Source organism: Mandrillus leucophaeus, unplaced genomic scaffold, assembly GCF_000951045.1.
Source record: "Mandrillus leucophaeus isolate KB7577 unplaced genomic scaffold, Mleu.le_1.0 Scaffold93, whole genome shotgun sequence".
Classification (NCBI taxonomy): Eukaryota; Metazoa; Chordata; class Mammalia; order Primates; family Cercopithecidae; genus Mandrillus; species Mandrillus leucophaeus.
The window spans coordinates 3,618,083-3,633,913 of NW_012110141.1; the positions used below are offsets into that span (position 1 = coordinate 3,618,083).

Consider the following 15,831-nt stretch of genomic DNA (forward strand, 5'->3'; position numbering starts at 1 on the left):
CTTCCTCCCTTTCCTCCCCCTCCTTCTCCTTCTTCTCATACTCCTCCACCTTCTTCTTCCTTCTTCCTTCTTCTTCTTTTTCTTTTTTGAGACAGGGTCTTATTCTTTGCCCAGGCTAGAGTGCAGTGGCACAATCATGGCTCAGTGCAGCCTTGACCTCCCTGAGGTGATCCTCCTAGCCCAGCCTCCCAAGTAGCTGGAACTACAGGCACATGCCACCAAGCCCAGCTGATTGTTGTGTTTTTTTGTAGAGATGGGGTCTTGCCATGTTTCCCAGTCTGGTCTTGAACTTCTAGGCTCAAGAGATCTGCCTGCCTCCCAAAGTGCTGAGATTACAGGCATGTGTTACTGTGCCCTGTCTCTTATTATTCTTAATCACTCTTTTAATCAAGATGTTTGGTATATTTTTTCCTTCTTCCATCTACATTTTTAAGAACTGTTTTCTTCTACCTCATGTTTATCAGCTTCCTTTATTGCCTCTTTAGAAGCAGGAAGCACGGGTTATAAATCAATATGGGCAAATACTTAGCTGTCTTGTTTTGAAAAAAATTGTAATTAAAATTCATGGTAGAAAGAATTTCTAAAGTGGAAGGTTGCCTTTCCAAGATATTACCATGTCTTATTTTAGAATTTACTGTTGGTAAACTAATCTACATTATTAAATAAGATTCAGCTCATTGGAATCACTGAGTAATTACTATTACTATGTTCGAGAAGTATTGTTTGGGTGATATTATTAGTTTTATCACTTATGCTAGGTTGCTTTTAGGAATTAGCCTCGGCATTACTTGAAAAGAGATGGAAAATACTTTATATGTCACAAATCTAATAAATTTATAGTTAAAATAATGCTGCAAATATAGAAAATTTTCATTGGATAGTTTTTAAAAATCTGAATGCAATATAGAATAAATAAACTTCATCTCTTAATGTACTCCTAATTTTTTCTTAAGGCACCGTGACAGAGAAGCTTTTCCCAAAGATTATGATATAGAGGGTCCTGAGAAAGTTAAAAAGCTGTGTAATTCAACATATCGGCGACTTGGAACCGATGAATCCCCAGTAAGTAATTGCTATTACTTTGTTTTAAGTCGGAAATCTTTGTCATAGTGAAACATGAAAAAGTTAAAGGAGGAGTGTTTTGTGCAGCACCATCCCTCGTTAACAGTGCTAGTTACTTAGATGACTTAGTCACTGTGTGCTGAAGCTACATTACCTGTAAAATGTGCCTATCTTATAAAGTGATTGGGTGAATTAAATGAGATGGAGCAAGTTGAGTACGTGGCACGGTGCCTGGCACATAAAAGTGCCTAGGAAATTGTTCCTGTTGCTATAATGCCATTGTCACTACAGTGACAATATCCTGTTAGATGTCTCCTTTCACCTCCATAATAACCCTGCGAAGTGGGTATTACCATCTCTAATTCACAGAGGAGAGGAAAGAGCCTCCTAAAGACTAAGCAACTTACTCAAAGTCACACAGCGAGGGAGTGGAAGAGGGAGAGTTTATACCTAGGTCTTTGGTTTCAAGTCTTTTGTACTTACCTTAAGCTGGTGGAGTTGTGAGTAACTAAAACGTGCTATTAACAGTCTCATAATGTTTGTGCAATCCAGTTACAAGCAGAATATTTATGGCATAAGTAATTCCTGTTTGAATTGAGGTGAGCAGGTTACTACTTGGCTACATAGGTGTCTGTCCAGTCAGCATAAGGCAAGAGCTCAACTCCTAGGAGACCCACAAATTGGGTCCTACAATGTCAGGAACTTTGGGGCTAGCTGAAGACAATTTAGCCTTAGAGGATGGCCTTGGGCATGAAGAGCTGGTGATTTGATGAGGGTGGTTGTACAAGTGATGAAAAGATTGGGTTTGTGTCACATTCTGCCCCCCAAAGCTGGACTAGTTTTAGACCAGCATTTAAAATGAGGCAAGTGTAAAAAGATGCATAATTCCGCATTGGAAATTGTTCTAGAAGATTCTCCATTCTACAAGGTAATGAGGACAAATTAGCTTAGCATGGCAGCGCCATTTCCTCCTTTCCTCTTATAGTTGCAGTGGACAGAGAGTAATAAGGATCACCTGGAGAATGGGGATTTATTGTAAAGTGACAGCTGCCTGGATATGGAATGAGCAAACTTGCAGGAACTAACACAGCTCTAAAGCAAGGCATCCCCATCGCCACCCCAACCTCTCTGTGTCACATGCACACACAGAGTCTCTTTGGCATCTCCATTTCTCTCTGCTCAGGTTTACCTCTTGCTCCATAGCCCAGATCTCAGGGGAACCTGATGATTTCCTCAGTTTCCACCCAACCCTCTTCCCTTTGCGTCAGGCTGCCTCATGGGTCACCAGCCGGCATGTGGATGGGGCTCTGCGGTGTGATGCCCAACTCAGTCAGCATCCACCTTGCTCCATTCCCCCACAAACCCAGCTTAACCTTGCTTTCTTCAGCATGGGGCTGTGGTCAGGACAAGAGTAAGTTGGGCAAGACAGGCATTGCTTGGCATGCACTTAGAGACTTTGGTCCTTAAAAAACATTTATTTTTGATTCCTATATAAAAAATGTTTTTAAAAAACTTTTGGTCCTTAAAAACATTCATTTTTGATTCCTATGTAAAAATACTCTTGGTCTCTGAGTATTCCTATACCTCATATATTTGATTCCTATATAAAAATGCTCTTGGTCTCTGGATATTCCTATACCTCATATCACAAAGGACGTGAGATGAAGTGGGGTATGAGGTATAGGAACCACAAACATTCCTTCCCCAATATTACATACATTACAGTGGTCGAGCCTCAGGTTTAATGAGAATGTGTAAATAAATAGTAGTATTTACTGTCTGTATGTCTTTTTGTTGATGGCCATTGAAACCCTGTCCTTCACCTGCCAGATCTGGAATGTGTATTCAATAGAAAAGAAAATAGACTGAGGAATCACTATTTCTGATGGAACTGCTATTCTCTATCTTAATAGCAATTTACATTTTTCCCTATAGACTTCCTGTGTATAAAGCATTGGCTCATCAATCTTGTTTTTCATTCTTCACAACAAAGCTATAAAGCTGTCAAGAAATATATTATTATTCTAGTTCTAAACCTAGACTTGCAGATCTTAAATGACTCACCCAAGGTCCCAAGTGTAAAGAGAAGGAGGGGATACTGGCACCGAGCCCCCACACCTTCACATGCCAGGTATGAGGCTGGATGTAGCAAGAGGATAGGCAAGTCCGTCTTCCTGTTGTCACAGAGTTTTGATAAGGGCCTAAAGACACTCTTGATGGTTGGCAGGAACCACATGCCTTAAAGCAAGAATCCAGGCCATCTATGCAGGGCCTACTAAGAGACTAAATTAGACTAAACCAATATGAGTAGTTATGTCCTTGAAGACAAGGGACTGAAGAATTAAAAAAGGATTCATGTAGTTGTGGGTCCTGTGCCCCTCTTTCTCCAGTTCAGAGGAGTTTCAAGGGAACCACTCAGAGAGATTAATATGTATGTCCTGGAATTTAGAGGACATGGGGTCCAGGCACATGCTTAAAAACTTAAATGTTAGAAGTCATGCCTGATATGGCACAGCAGAAAGAGGGAGTACACTGCCCTTGGGGCAGGGACAGCAGTGGCCAAGAAGAGACTTGCCTAATACTTTTATTAAACAAAAGGAAATAACTTGCTGTGGAAGGGAAGGGGCAGTCTGATTAAAATGAAATTCCTTTATGATTGCATCCTATTGATGCAATAGGATCAATTCAACAAGATGGTTCCATTAAGAACGTTTCATTTCATCCTCTGGACAGCTCTTCAGGCAGGTCTCATACGTGATCCACATTGGACGGATGAGGGGACTGAGAACAAGTGAAGCTTAATCACTGGTGAAAAGTCAAACAACTAGAAAGTGTATTACAAATTAAAATCCATTGTTCTTCTCTGGCTTTAAACGCTAAGATCTTAGAGACTTTTCCAAACTGCCTCTTGGAGTACCAAACTTTTCCACGTCTAGTGTGCTGGCCTTTTTACCCCACTATACTGCACCTTCCTTGTAGAAAATAGACCTGATTATTTTTGCTCTGGCTTGGATATTGTATATCTCACTGCATATGTGTTGGGGCTTTGATTTCTTACATCTTAGCCGTAACTTCTGTCCTATTTCCTGAATTATGTCCACACACATGCTGGCTAGCCCTATTCCCATCTGTTTCCCCTTCTGAATGCCTTCTTAACATTTTTGGTTTTTTTTTTTTTTTTTGCAAGATTGCTGCTGAATGGCTGCTTTATCCATCCACCACATTTTCATTTAGCTGATTGAAGGTGTCCTTGTCCTTAAATGCTGCTGCAGGAGCTAATGTGAGCATCATTTATTTGTAGCAGAGTTTAAAATGGGACTTACTTTTGTCTACATTTTGGCTAAGGCTCTAAAAGTCTAAGAACAGAACAATAGCCTCATGTGCCAAAGTAAATAATTAGGTCACTTAAGCAAGATCCTCAAAGAAGATGGTGCTAATTGGCTCCCACTCACATGAGGGATATAAGATAATTGAAATGCAAGAAGCCTAAAGAGGAGTTTGTTAGTACACAGAGGGTTTTGGAAAGAGTGTGCTCTAAGTCTCATCTCAAGGACCCTTGTGTGCCTCACGAAGTTAGACATAAGGCTCTGGTGACTGGTGAGAGGAAGCAGAGCAGAAAAGAGGGAGCCAGCTCCCTTAGAGGTGGAGCAAGGATGTATGAATCCTTGGGCCCAGATGTGCCTCTTGTGGATCCAGTGTGGACCACAGGGAAGAAGAAAATGACATGGCGTCATTTCAGAGCCTGTGAAAGAGCACCTCATAGTGGGTGCCCAATAAATATTTGTAGAAGGAAAAAAGGGAGAGATGGGCGGGGCCTAGCTGGGTTTCCAGGAGCCAAGGCAAGACATTTAAGTCTAGCCAGAGGCATCTTCTATCATGGGACATGCCATTCAGTGTTCCCAGAGGTGATCCCAAAGTCTACCAGAACATCCCAAGAAAGTCATCTTTGAACATTCACCAGTGCCAGAGAGGGTCAAAGATAAACATGTCCAGGGGAAACCAAAGCAAGATTACATTCTGCCATTCCTGCATTTACCTCTCTGTCTTCCTCATCTCCACACATCCTTGGTATCAGTCCCCAAGGAGATAGAGGGAGGTGGGGAATAGGGAAGAAGTCCAAGTGGGGTAATTGAGAAGAAGCCAACTGTGCCCCCTGTTCCCAATATAGTGGGCCAGGCTGAAGCAGCCCCAAGGTGGAGGAATGAGAATCTTTCCATGACGTGTGAAGTTTTGACTATTATATGGGACTGGCATTTTACTTACCTCAGTGAAAATCCTCCTGGGACAAAAGTAGCCAGAGAAGTTTTGTATTATCTGAGAGTGACCAGAAACACCCTGGGACCTGTCTTATATTTAATCAAGGAGCGTGAGAAAGAACTAGTCCCTCCAAATGACTGTGGATGGGCAGTGATGGAGGAAAAGTAGATTTGTTTTCTGATTGTACCTACTTATAAGTCCCACTTGTTCAGTGAGCCAGTTTTACCCTTTTGTATGTAAAAGAGCAGTCCATTCTTATCATATCTCCCTATCCCTTTCCTTACTTTAGTGTTCTTCATGATACTTACATTGCTGGACATATTTCAGACTTATTTAGTTGTTAATCATTTGTCACCTCCTGTTAGAATACAAGCTCTATGAAAGTGAGGACTTTGATCTGTTTTGTTCCCTGTTTTATCTCCAGTTCCGAGAACAGTGCCTAGAACATAGTGGATGCTCAATAAGTATTTATGGAAGAAAGGGAAGAAGCAAGAAAGGAAGTAAGGGAGAGAGGAAGGGATGAAGGAAGGAAACAAAGAAAGAAGGTAGGAAGGAAGAGGAGGAGGGAGAAAGGGAAAAGGATAAAAGGAAGAAGTTCTACATTCAACAAACATTTTTTGAGGCCCCATTACTTTGCCACGCATAATGCTAAGTGCTAGGGTAGGAAACATAATTCAAAAATTGGTCCTTGTATATAAGGAACTCATAGGTTCCTAGGGGAAATGGGAACACATAACCATGGTGGCAAAGGGTATGATGGATGCTAAGAACATCAGGATGCTGTGAGGTGCACCTGAACTGAAATGGGTTGGAGGAGGTTTGGGTATAGTTTCCTTTGAAGCTCTGGAGCTGAATCCTAAAGGAACCATCTCTTGGCAGAATCTGGAAACATACCATTCAGGTTTCAATGGTGGGATAATTGATTTCCTACTTCAATGGTCCCTTAGGTTTCAGGAGGCCAAGTAAGGCCATTGGGGAAATAGATTCACAAGAGAACAGTAATTCAAGCCACTGGGCTTGCCCTGATTGTCTTATTCTAAGCTTAGTGGGTAATAGCATTCTAAACTATGGTCTTTTACCTGGACTTTATTCAGGTGCTACATATCTCTACCAGGGTGAATTCCACGCAAACTAAAATCATCAAGAGTATGTCTACTATCGTTGCTTCAACCTGTAAAGCCTCTCACCCAAGGATCCTCACAACACTACCAAAGGCCCTATCACAATCACTTATGTTACCTTCCTAGCATGTGAGGCTGATACTAAAGTGAGAGCCACTGGGAGGACAAAGACCACTTATGAGAAAGGGGTGCATGTTGAATGCCATAAATTTAGAAGGATTAAGTACAGAGCACATATGATGCTGTGTCATAGAAGCTGAGAATTTGTCAGACATAAATGAACAAAGAAATACATAAACAATTCATTAAACAGATTTTTCTTATACAGCTAGTGGCTCAATGCCAAGGCATTTTTGGAACTAACAGGACAACATTGTTGAGCAAATTAGGCTAATATTAACAGCATCACAGACAGTGTGGATTTAAAAATGGCAAATAAATGAATAGTACAAAAGTATATTAGCATTCGTTTTATGAATAGATTAAGACTAGCCAAATAAGCCTAAATATGAGCTGTTTTAGTGAATAAAAATTTCACATTTGAAAACTAATGTTCCTAAAAGGGATACAAAGGATATAATTATACCAGATATGGGAAATTCAATTATTTACTTAATTGGTTCAAGTATTTTTTTCTTTGACATTGTAGGATAGTATTTTGACCAGTATAATCTTATAATCTTATAGATGCTTCTTGCATTCATATCTAAGCACCTGAAAGGGGTATACGGATCAAATGCTTATAAATGGAATAATTTAAAATGCCACTGCAGAGGAAAGGAAGATGTTTGGGGATAGTAGGCTGTTGAACTAGGGTCTCCTCTTGCTTCCCATCTCCATAATCTTGGAGCTTGCGGTTGATGTCACAGGTTTCAGCATTCTCTCCTGGAACAACTTTGGATCAGCTTTTCCAATATCACCACAATCACATCTGGCTTTCCTGTGTTAGGAATTCTGTATCAATTTTGGCCCACTGAGTGTACTTCCCCAGTTTTCTGCTGCATCTCTGAGTCTATTTATTCTAGCAAGTATCTTCTCTGTCATTTCCAGACATTTGGGATGGGAATGAAAGCGGGCCACCCAGCATTTTGATCCCATCACTTGCATTTGCTGCTCCTTTTCTACGTCAGTAATCGTGCCCTAATTTAACTCTTACAGAAATTAGACTTTAATTTTTCATGTATATTAGTCTGCTTAAGCAGGTGTAACTGTTATGTTGAACAAATGAGACTTAAATTGGGCAATCATGTGCACGTACGTACACACAGACCCGCACGCACAAACATGCAGAGACACACACATCCATATTTTTTGCCTCCACTGCCTATTTACCCTGCTTTATGGAGTCAGTTCTTCCTTTATGCCTGGACAAAATCCTATGCAGCTTCCTTAGGTTTTACGGTCAATCTCAGATAATAAAAAGCCTATTGGTCACATTTCAATAATTAAAATATCTCATCAAAATGATGAATTTCAATTAGAGTTAAAGCTTTTCTCTTCCTCCAGCTATAGCCTGCTCTAGGCTGGTAAGTAGGCAGAGGGAAGTGGGTGTGAGGGGTAGGCCGGGTTGGATAATTTATTATTTCTCCACCTGCTCTGCTTTTCCTTTCCCCCAGACAATTAGAAGAGTCTTTTGTGCTTATTTTACTAATATTAAATATTTAATTAAGACTATTTTGTGACAAGAAGTGGTTTTGTTATCTCAGAGTGATCAGGAAAAAATGAGACTTGTTATAAATTTATTTCTGCTAGAGACAGGAAAAGGAGCATCCCCTAAGCCAGGTGTGGTGGTGCACGCTTGTAGTCCTAGCTACTTGGGAGGCTGAGGCAGGAGGATTGCTTGAGCCCATGAGTTTGAGGCTGCAGTAAGCTATGAATGTGCCACTACACTTCAGCATGGATAACAGTGAGACTCTATTTCTAAAAAATAAAAATTAAAAAAAAGAAGAAGAAGAAGGAATAAGTTCACAAAAGCTTTCTTGAAGAGGTAGTTGTGGAAAACAATACAATTATTTTTCTGATTGCACCCTATGAGTCTCAGTTGTTCAAAATAATAGCGGTTACATTTTCAGAGGCCTCTCTTGGATCCTTTAGAATCTTTACATGGCACTGCTGAGTTAACCTAGATGTGAAACAGTGAGGATTTCCAAGGACAAAACTTCTGAGAAATAAGTATGGTCTTTGTGATTATTTTAAAAGATAATCAAACTTTTGTATTTTTTTTTTTTTTTTTTTTGGCAATGGTGCAGAAAAGCTACAGTTGGTAGGGGGAATGCTGCTTAACAGACTAAAATAAGACTGTTCCTTAGTTATGACTGAAGATCTAAGATAATAGATGCCAACTCCTCCTTTATTCTAAGTAAGTGAGATGCCAACCCACTCATGCCAAACATGCAAATTATTTGGGCGGTAACTGAGTTTTGAGCTTCTTGGTGTCTCTTTCACCTTGATGATTTAAAAACAAACAAAAAAGGTTGAAATCGAAGACATCTGGTCAAAAGAATTTAGAAGTTGGAGGAGTTGTCTGGAGAAAGAGTACATGCTGTGAATCCAACCCCTCTAATCTTCTAAGGGGTAGGGATGGGAAGTGTATCCCCTTAATTTCTACCCTGAGAGTGGGGTCTCAATGATACCACCCAGGGAACTTGATGCACTGGGGTCTCACTCGTGCTTGACAAAAGGCTACAGACGGGAGGGTTCCAGAAGCAGCCTGTGGCATCAGAGGGAAAAGCTTGATGTGAGAAGTACCTGAGCTTCTCATATGGTTTGGCTCTGTGTCCCCACCCAAATCTCATGTTGTAGCTCCTGTAATTCCCACGTGTTGTGGTAGGGACCCAGTGGGAGATAATTGAATCATGGTGGCAGGTCTTTCCCATGCTGTTCTCATGATAGTGCATAAGTCTCATGAGATCTAATGGTTTTAAAAACTGGAGTTCCCCTGCACAAGTGCGTGCGCTCTCTCTCTTTGCCTGCTGCCATCCGTGTAAGATGTGACTTGCTCCTCATTACCTTCTGCCATGATTGTGAGGCCTCCCCAGCCTAGTGGAGCTGTAAATCCATTAAACCTCTTTCTTTTGTAAATTGCCCAGTCTTGGGTATGTCTTTATCAGCAGCATGAAAACGGACCAACACAGCTTCCTTCACTGTGGGTCAGAGGAATATACTTTCTGGGTGCCTGTAAAGAACCCAGGAAAGAATTGTCAGTTGGGGATTATCTAAAATGAATCTTGCCAGAGGAACAGTCTGGTCAACCTGAAATATATAACCTGAGGAGAAGTCATAAGTGTTCTCCTCATTCCCTGTACCAGTCACCCAGGTTATGTATCTACTGAATTTTCTTCCCGTAAGTGCAGCACATATGGGAAGAGTTCGTTCTAGAAGAATAGAAATTGGGATTTAAAAATAATTCATACTCAGGAAAACAGGGAATATGAATGACATTATGAAATGAGCTTCCTCTATACATTAGATATTTTCTATATTATCATTTGTCTCAAGCTAGATTTTATTATGTAAATTAAATGGAAATTTTAGTGATTATCCTACGAGTTTGTGCTGTGCTAATTTAGCTATCTCACATACCAAATTGCCAATCTCCAGTCTGTGATATACATATATACAAAGCCCAAAAGACTTTTAAACATATGGAAGTGCTTTTATGAAGTACCATCCTTATGTCAGGTTATGAACATTTCTGCACCAAAGTGATTTTTTCACATTGAGATGGTGTAGGATTAGGTTTGCCTACATGCAACAGACACTGAAAATCAACAGAGGCTGTTCATATAGGGTTGTATTATTTCATGTAAAGGGTCTGGAGGATAGCAGGACTGGTATGAAAGTTCTATGTATTGTCAGAGACCAATTCCTTCCAGTTTTCTGCTCTGTCATCCTTGGGTAGGACTCAAGATGGCTGCTGGAAACCAGTCATTATGTCTGCATTCCAGGCAGCAAGAAGGAAAAGAACAGAAGGACTTTTCCTGGAAGTTCTTTCCAGGAAACAACTATTTCCACTTATGCTCAATTGTCCAGAACTAGTCACTGATCATATCTAAGAGTAAAATAATCTGAAAAATGTGGTCTGCAACACCAGGAACCCAGCTAAAGTTTGGGGATTCTATTGATGATGAAGAAGGAATGTCTAATATTGGGAGATAACATTTGCCACTGATACAGGAGACGGAAGTTAAGAGTTGTCTTTGGAGTCGGATGGCTTCTCTTTAATTCTTGGTTCTACCACTTACAGGGTTGTAACTTAAGTCAAGAGTCTCAAACTTTTCATGTCTTTATTTCCTTATGTGTAAAGTGAGAATTGTAGAGTTGTCACAAGCATTTAATGTGAAGACATTTAGAATGGTTTCTGGCCATGTGCTGTTATTACCATTATCCCCATGATTTACTATAACCTACTATGCTATAGCTAGTATAGCCTCTGGTGTTTGTTTGCAAATCCAGTCGTAGAACCTAGTATGATGCCTGGTACTTAATAGATGTGAATAGATGGATGAATGAATGAGGCAGACTGCATGAGTCTTAAATTGTGGAGGTTCTACTTTTTGGCTGATTTGCCTGGGCATTACTTAATCCCTTCCAGCCTTAGTTTTCCCTTTTTTTAAACAGAAATAAATTATACCAAGTGTTCTTCATTTGCACCTCCAGGTCCGCTCTCCACTCTTCTCACCCTGCTTTGTGCCAAGGAGACTGACCTCTAGGGTTCGCTGCAATGAGCTCCTTGCCTTCTGGCTTTCCACTGGGATGGGCCCGTGGGAGGCACTGGCAGGTGACCAGAGGTGGGAGGAGAGGGAGCTTGGACACTTATTCCTGTGATTTCCTCCCTGTAGGACCATGGTTTGGCAGTGGCTGGGTTTCTGTTCTGAAAGATACAACTATCAGGTGACCCTCACTTTATAGCTGTAGGTTGTTCTGAGTTACAGTAACTGTTCCACCCCCAAGGTTCTCCACTATTGCTATCCTCAGGGTGCTTCAATAGTGTTGATTTGCTTAATGGTTCCCACACGTTTATAAAGAGATCCTTCATTAAGTTCTCCTCAGTTCCCAATTTGATTGTTTTTCCCTTCTGAGACCATGACTGATATTAATACATAACACTCAGAGGGTTGCTTTGAGAAGGTATTAAAATAATGCATTTAAAGTGCTTAGTACGTTGTCTGGCACAGAATAAGCACTCATTCTGCTCCACTAATGCTATGATTATCTGTTTCCTTTTACTCTTTTATTTTATGTTTGGCAATATCTTTGTTTCATATGATTTTCAAAGAGTTGGTTGATATGCTGAAATATTTTACTGTTAAAAATCATCAGAGCATATCTAAGCTTAATTTTTACACTTGATCTTAGCCAAAAGGCTGAGAAGCAATCTAAGCTTAATTTTTTGGTTTATCTTATACCTTCAAACAAAGTGGTGGCTACTAATTTTTTCTCAAAAGATTTCTTTTTGCTGTTAAAATAAATAAGACCCAATGTAGTGTCATCTACCATTGACTTTGGAGCCTGAACATCTAAGAAAAAGAGTAGTTGAGCTAAGGATATATGGATCAAAGCTGGGAAATTTGGCTGGGAGGATAGTAATTCAGGAGGTTGAGGTCTTAGAGAGCAGTGCTCTGAGAAGCCAAGGATCTAGAGAGCCATGGAGTAGACCAGGGAACCAGCACCAGAGACTTAATCAAAATGATTTTGACTAGGCTGGACTCCCAGTTACAGCAAAGCCTTTTTACTAAAGCAAAATGGACCCAAAGCGTCACACTATAGCCATGATACGCTTGCAGTTGAAGGCTCTGGTTTTCTAAAGAGTGGTCTCTCTGTAAAAACAAACAAACAAGCAAACAAGCAAACAAACACACAAACGAACAAGAAACAGAAAATCTAGTAGTAGTAATGTATTCTGAGACTTTATGAATATCTTGGGGAATCTAGTCTTTCAGATAAAGTAATGGATTTTCTTGGTGATGAGTTCTGGTTCTTGGCTCTGAACCTCCAGCTTCATGATCTTCTAGAGTTTTGTATGGAGAAAATATTGAATCCCTGACATCCAATTTTGTTCCTAAGATCCCTGAGATGCTACCCTTGATGTTTCTGCAATTGGTTTGAGTACATCTTACAGTTGGCAGATTTTCCACATAGCAATAATTGCTTAGTAATTAATTGAATTATGCTCTATGATAGAGAATGAATAATAATGATGACGATGATGATGATATCTGAAGTCCTTGTAATTTACAAAGGGATTGCTACAAACATTTTCCTTTTTAGGGTTTTTAAAATATACCAACCCTGAGAAGGATAAAGAAGGAAATAGAAAGTAGGTAGAGTTAGTATATTTAATTGAATGCAGTTCTTTCTGTTTCGTAGAAATACCAATTTGCTTTTTATTTCCCAATAGCATACAGTAATTGCTATTTTTACATATTCATGATGAAACAGTTGACAGCCATGAGCTATCACTTATTTTTAATGTCAACTAGAGTCAACAATTAAAATCAGAATGTACTTCAATGAACATATGTTTTAGTAACTGACCATTTTTAGTGAAAATTCATTTTTCTTATATGTGGCTTCTATGTTTCCAGATGTGGGTATCAGAAACACATGAAAAGTTGTCACAAGTGTGTTTAAACACAGAATGGGCTGAAATGAAGAGCAAGGCCTTATTGAATGAGGAAACAGTGAGCTCTGGGATTATCGAAAGGTATTCTTAATACTTTTCTTTACTTATAGAATATGGACATGCAGAAAGGACTTGTATAAGTAGCAAAAAGGTATAGTGACCCCAGTTCCACACTAAAGGAACACATCAAGCACATTTGTCTCAAGCTTCCATGCTTTCTGCTCATGCCGATCTCTCTGTCCGGGAGTTTCTTTTCCTCAATTGTTTACCAGTCAACTCTCTACTTATTCTGGGTCCAGCTAAAATGCCGTTTCCTCTTTATATGTGTTTTTTTTTTTGCCCAGGGTTCTGACTATCCAGGTTTGAACCCCAGCGCTACAATTTACTGTAAAAGTTTTTTGGTGTTTATAACCCAGCTTGTTCACCTGTAAAATGAGAATTACAAAAGCATCTACTTTGTAGGGTTGTTATGAAATTTAGATGAAATAAAGTATGAAGTGTGCATAGAAGTGTTGCCTGACATGCAGTAAGAATTAGGTAAGCTGTCATTAATCAGAATTAATTGCTTTTCTATTTTTGTCCTCTGAGTATTTTATGTCCTACATGACAGTTGGACTTGCATTCTAATTATTTATATGGAGGCATTTCCTCAGGAATAGAGAGTTCTTTGAGGATAGAAGCTCTTTCTTTGTCATAGCTGTCATCCTGCATCCTGGCACAGTGCCTCCCCGTGGAAGTGTATGACACATAGCCTTTGTCTTATACTGTAATTGTTGAAAAAGGCAGTCAAAATAATGACAAAAATGCTAAAATTTCCATTGACTTGTTGAGACATTTTGTTTTATAAAGTTCATGAAAGTTGCAAACATGAAAACTCTTTAAAAAGTAATCACCATAAAAATCCAACCCTAAATTAGTTTTTGTTTTGTTTTTTTTTTGGCACGGACCCTTGCCCTGCCACCCAGGCTGGAGTGCAGTGGCATGATCTCGGCTCACTGCAACCTCTCGCCTCCCGGGTTTGAGCAATTCTCCTGCCTCAGCCTCCTGAGTAGCTAGGACTACAGGCGCATGCCGCCACGTCCGACTAATTTTTTTTTTTATTTTTAGTAGAGACAGGGCTTCACCATATTGCCCAGGCTGGTCTTGAACTCCTGAGCTCAGGAAATCTGCCTGTCTCGGCCTCCCAAAGTGCTGGGATTACAGGCATGAGCCACTGCGCCCAGCCCCTAAATTACTTTTACATGGGTTTGAAAGTTTACACATTACACTCTTAATAAGTTTTCTAAAAAATGTTATCTTGTTTTAGGGTCACCGGATTGCCTGCCACAGGTTTCGGAGCTGTCTTTCCTAGACATCCACCAGATCGGAGCAAAATGTTAGTAGTCCCTAAACTGCTATAATTGTACACAATGTTTCCTGATTCAGAAGGTTTGTTTGCAGGGCTGAAGGTATGAGAGGGTGAGCCAAGGTCAACAAAATGCCCTTTACATGACATCTTCAATTTGCCTTTAACCAAATATTTTCTCCATTCACATGCATAGCATTAATAACAATAATAATACAACAGTAAATCCTCACTATTTGCAGATTCTGTATTTGTAAATCTTTTTTCTCTGTAAAATTTACCTATTTGCATCCCCCAAGTCAATACTCGTGGTTCTGTCATGGTCATTTGTGGACATATGCAGAGTGGTAAAAAAGGGAAGGCACCAGATATGTACAATCTCAGCTGAGGTCGAACAGGGTGATGCCCTGCCTTCTTGTTTCAGCTCTCATTCTATAAACGTGTTCTTTTCACAGTCTATTCAGTGTCACATTTTTCAAACTCTTATGCTTTTTGTTGGTGATCTCGTTTAAGACATCCCTCAAGCGTGGTGCTGAAGTGCTGCCATGTTCCTTAGAGCAAGAAGGCTGTGATGTGCCTTTCAGAGAAAACACGTGTGTTAGACAAGCTTGATTCAGGCATGAGTTGCAGTGTTGTTGGTCATAAGTTCAAAGGTGATAAATCAAAAAATAAGATGTCTTTAAGCAGAAACAGACATTAAACAAAGTTTTATATTGATCGAGTGGTGAAAATGTGACCAGAGGCTTGCAGGAACCTAACCCTACATTTCCCCTAAGATCAATGGTTCAATATTTGCTAATTCAGTGTTTCAGCAACTTCGTAGAACATTACTATGAACAAAGAGAACTGACTTTACAGCAAGAGACTATTTTTACTGATATAAGAGATAAGTCTATTTTGGCAGGGAAGCATGAATTCTTACTAAAAAAGAAAAAAAAATCTTATCCACTCATCTTTCTAAATATAAACTTTCATTATGTACAGTAAGTGATGTGGAAATACATTTATAAGTATGACAAAATTCTAAGGATTGCATTGTGCATTATGGGGTTGTTATGAAGATTAAGCAAGTTAATAGACATCAAACAATTAGAGCAGTAATTGATGCATGCATACTAAATTCTTTGCTGGACATGGTGAACCTTTCAGTTTATAAACTCATATCAGTTCAGAGAAATTTTCTTGATTTATTTTATTCTTGGCCTACTGTGTTTTCTCTGTTCTCTCTTTTGGAAATCCTTTGTTTGAATGTTGGATTTCTTTTCCTGATCCTAAAACTTTCCTGTCTTTTTTCAGCCTTTCTTTTTGGTCTTTACGATCTACTTTCCTCTCTGTTTCTTCAACTCTACCCTTGAATTATCTTTTTGTTTTCTGAATCCTTTTGTTTTTGTAGGATTTTTTTTTTTTTTTTTTTTTTTTTT

At 39.5% G+C, this 15,831-nt stretch overlaps 1 protein-coding gene across 1 annotated transcript in view; it reads left to right on the forward strand.

Annotated features, from left to right (window-relative positions):
* Positions 1 to 15,831, forward strand: part of LOC105532073 (chromosome unknown open reading frame, human C9orf135) — an 88,247-nt gene that overhangs the window by 23,233 nt on the left and 49,183 nt on the right. The window contains exons 2-4 of the mRNA XM_011970152.1: positions 954 to 1,062; positions 13,028 to 13,146; positions 14,372 to 14,440. Coding sequence (XP_011825542.1) covers positions 954 to 1,062; positions 13,028 to 13,146; positions 14,372 to 14,440 — 297 coding nt within the window. The remainder of the gene's footprint in view (positions 1 to 953; positions 1,063 to 13,027; positions 13,147 to 14,371; positions 14,441 to 15,831) is intronic.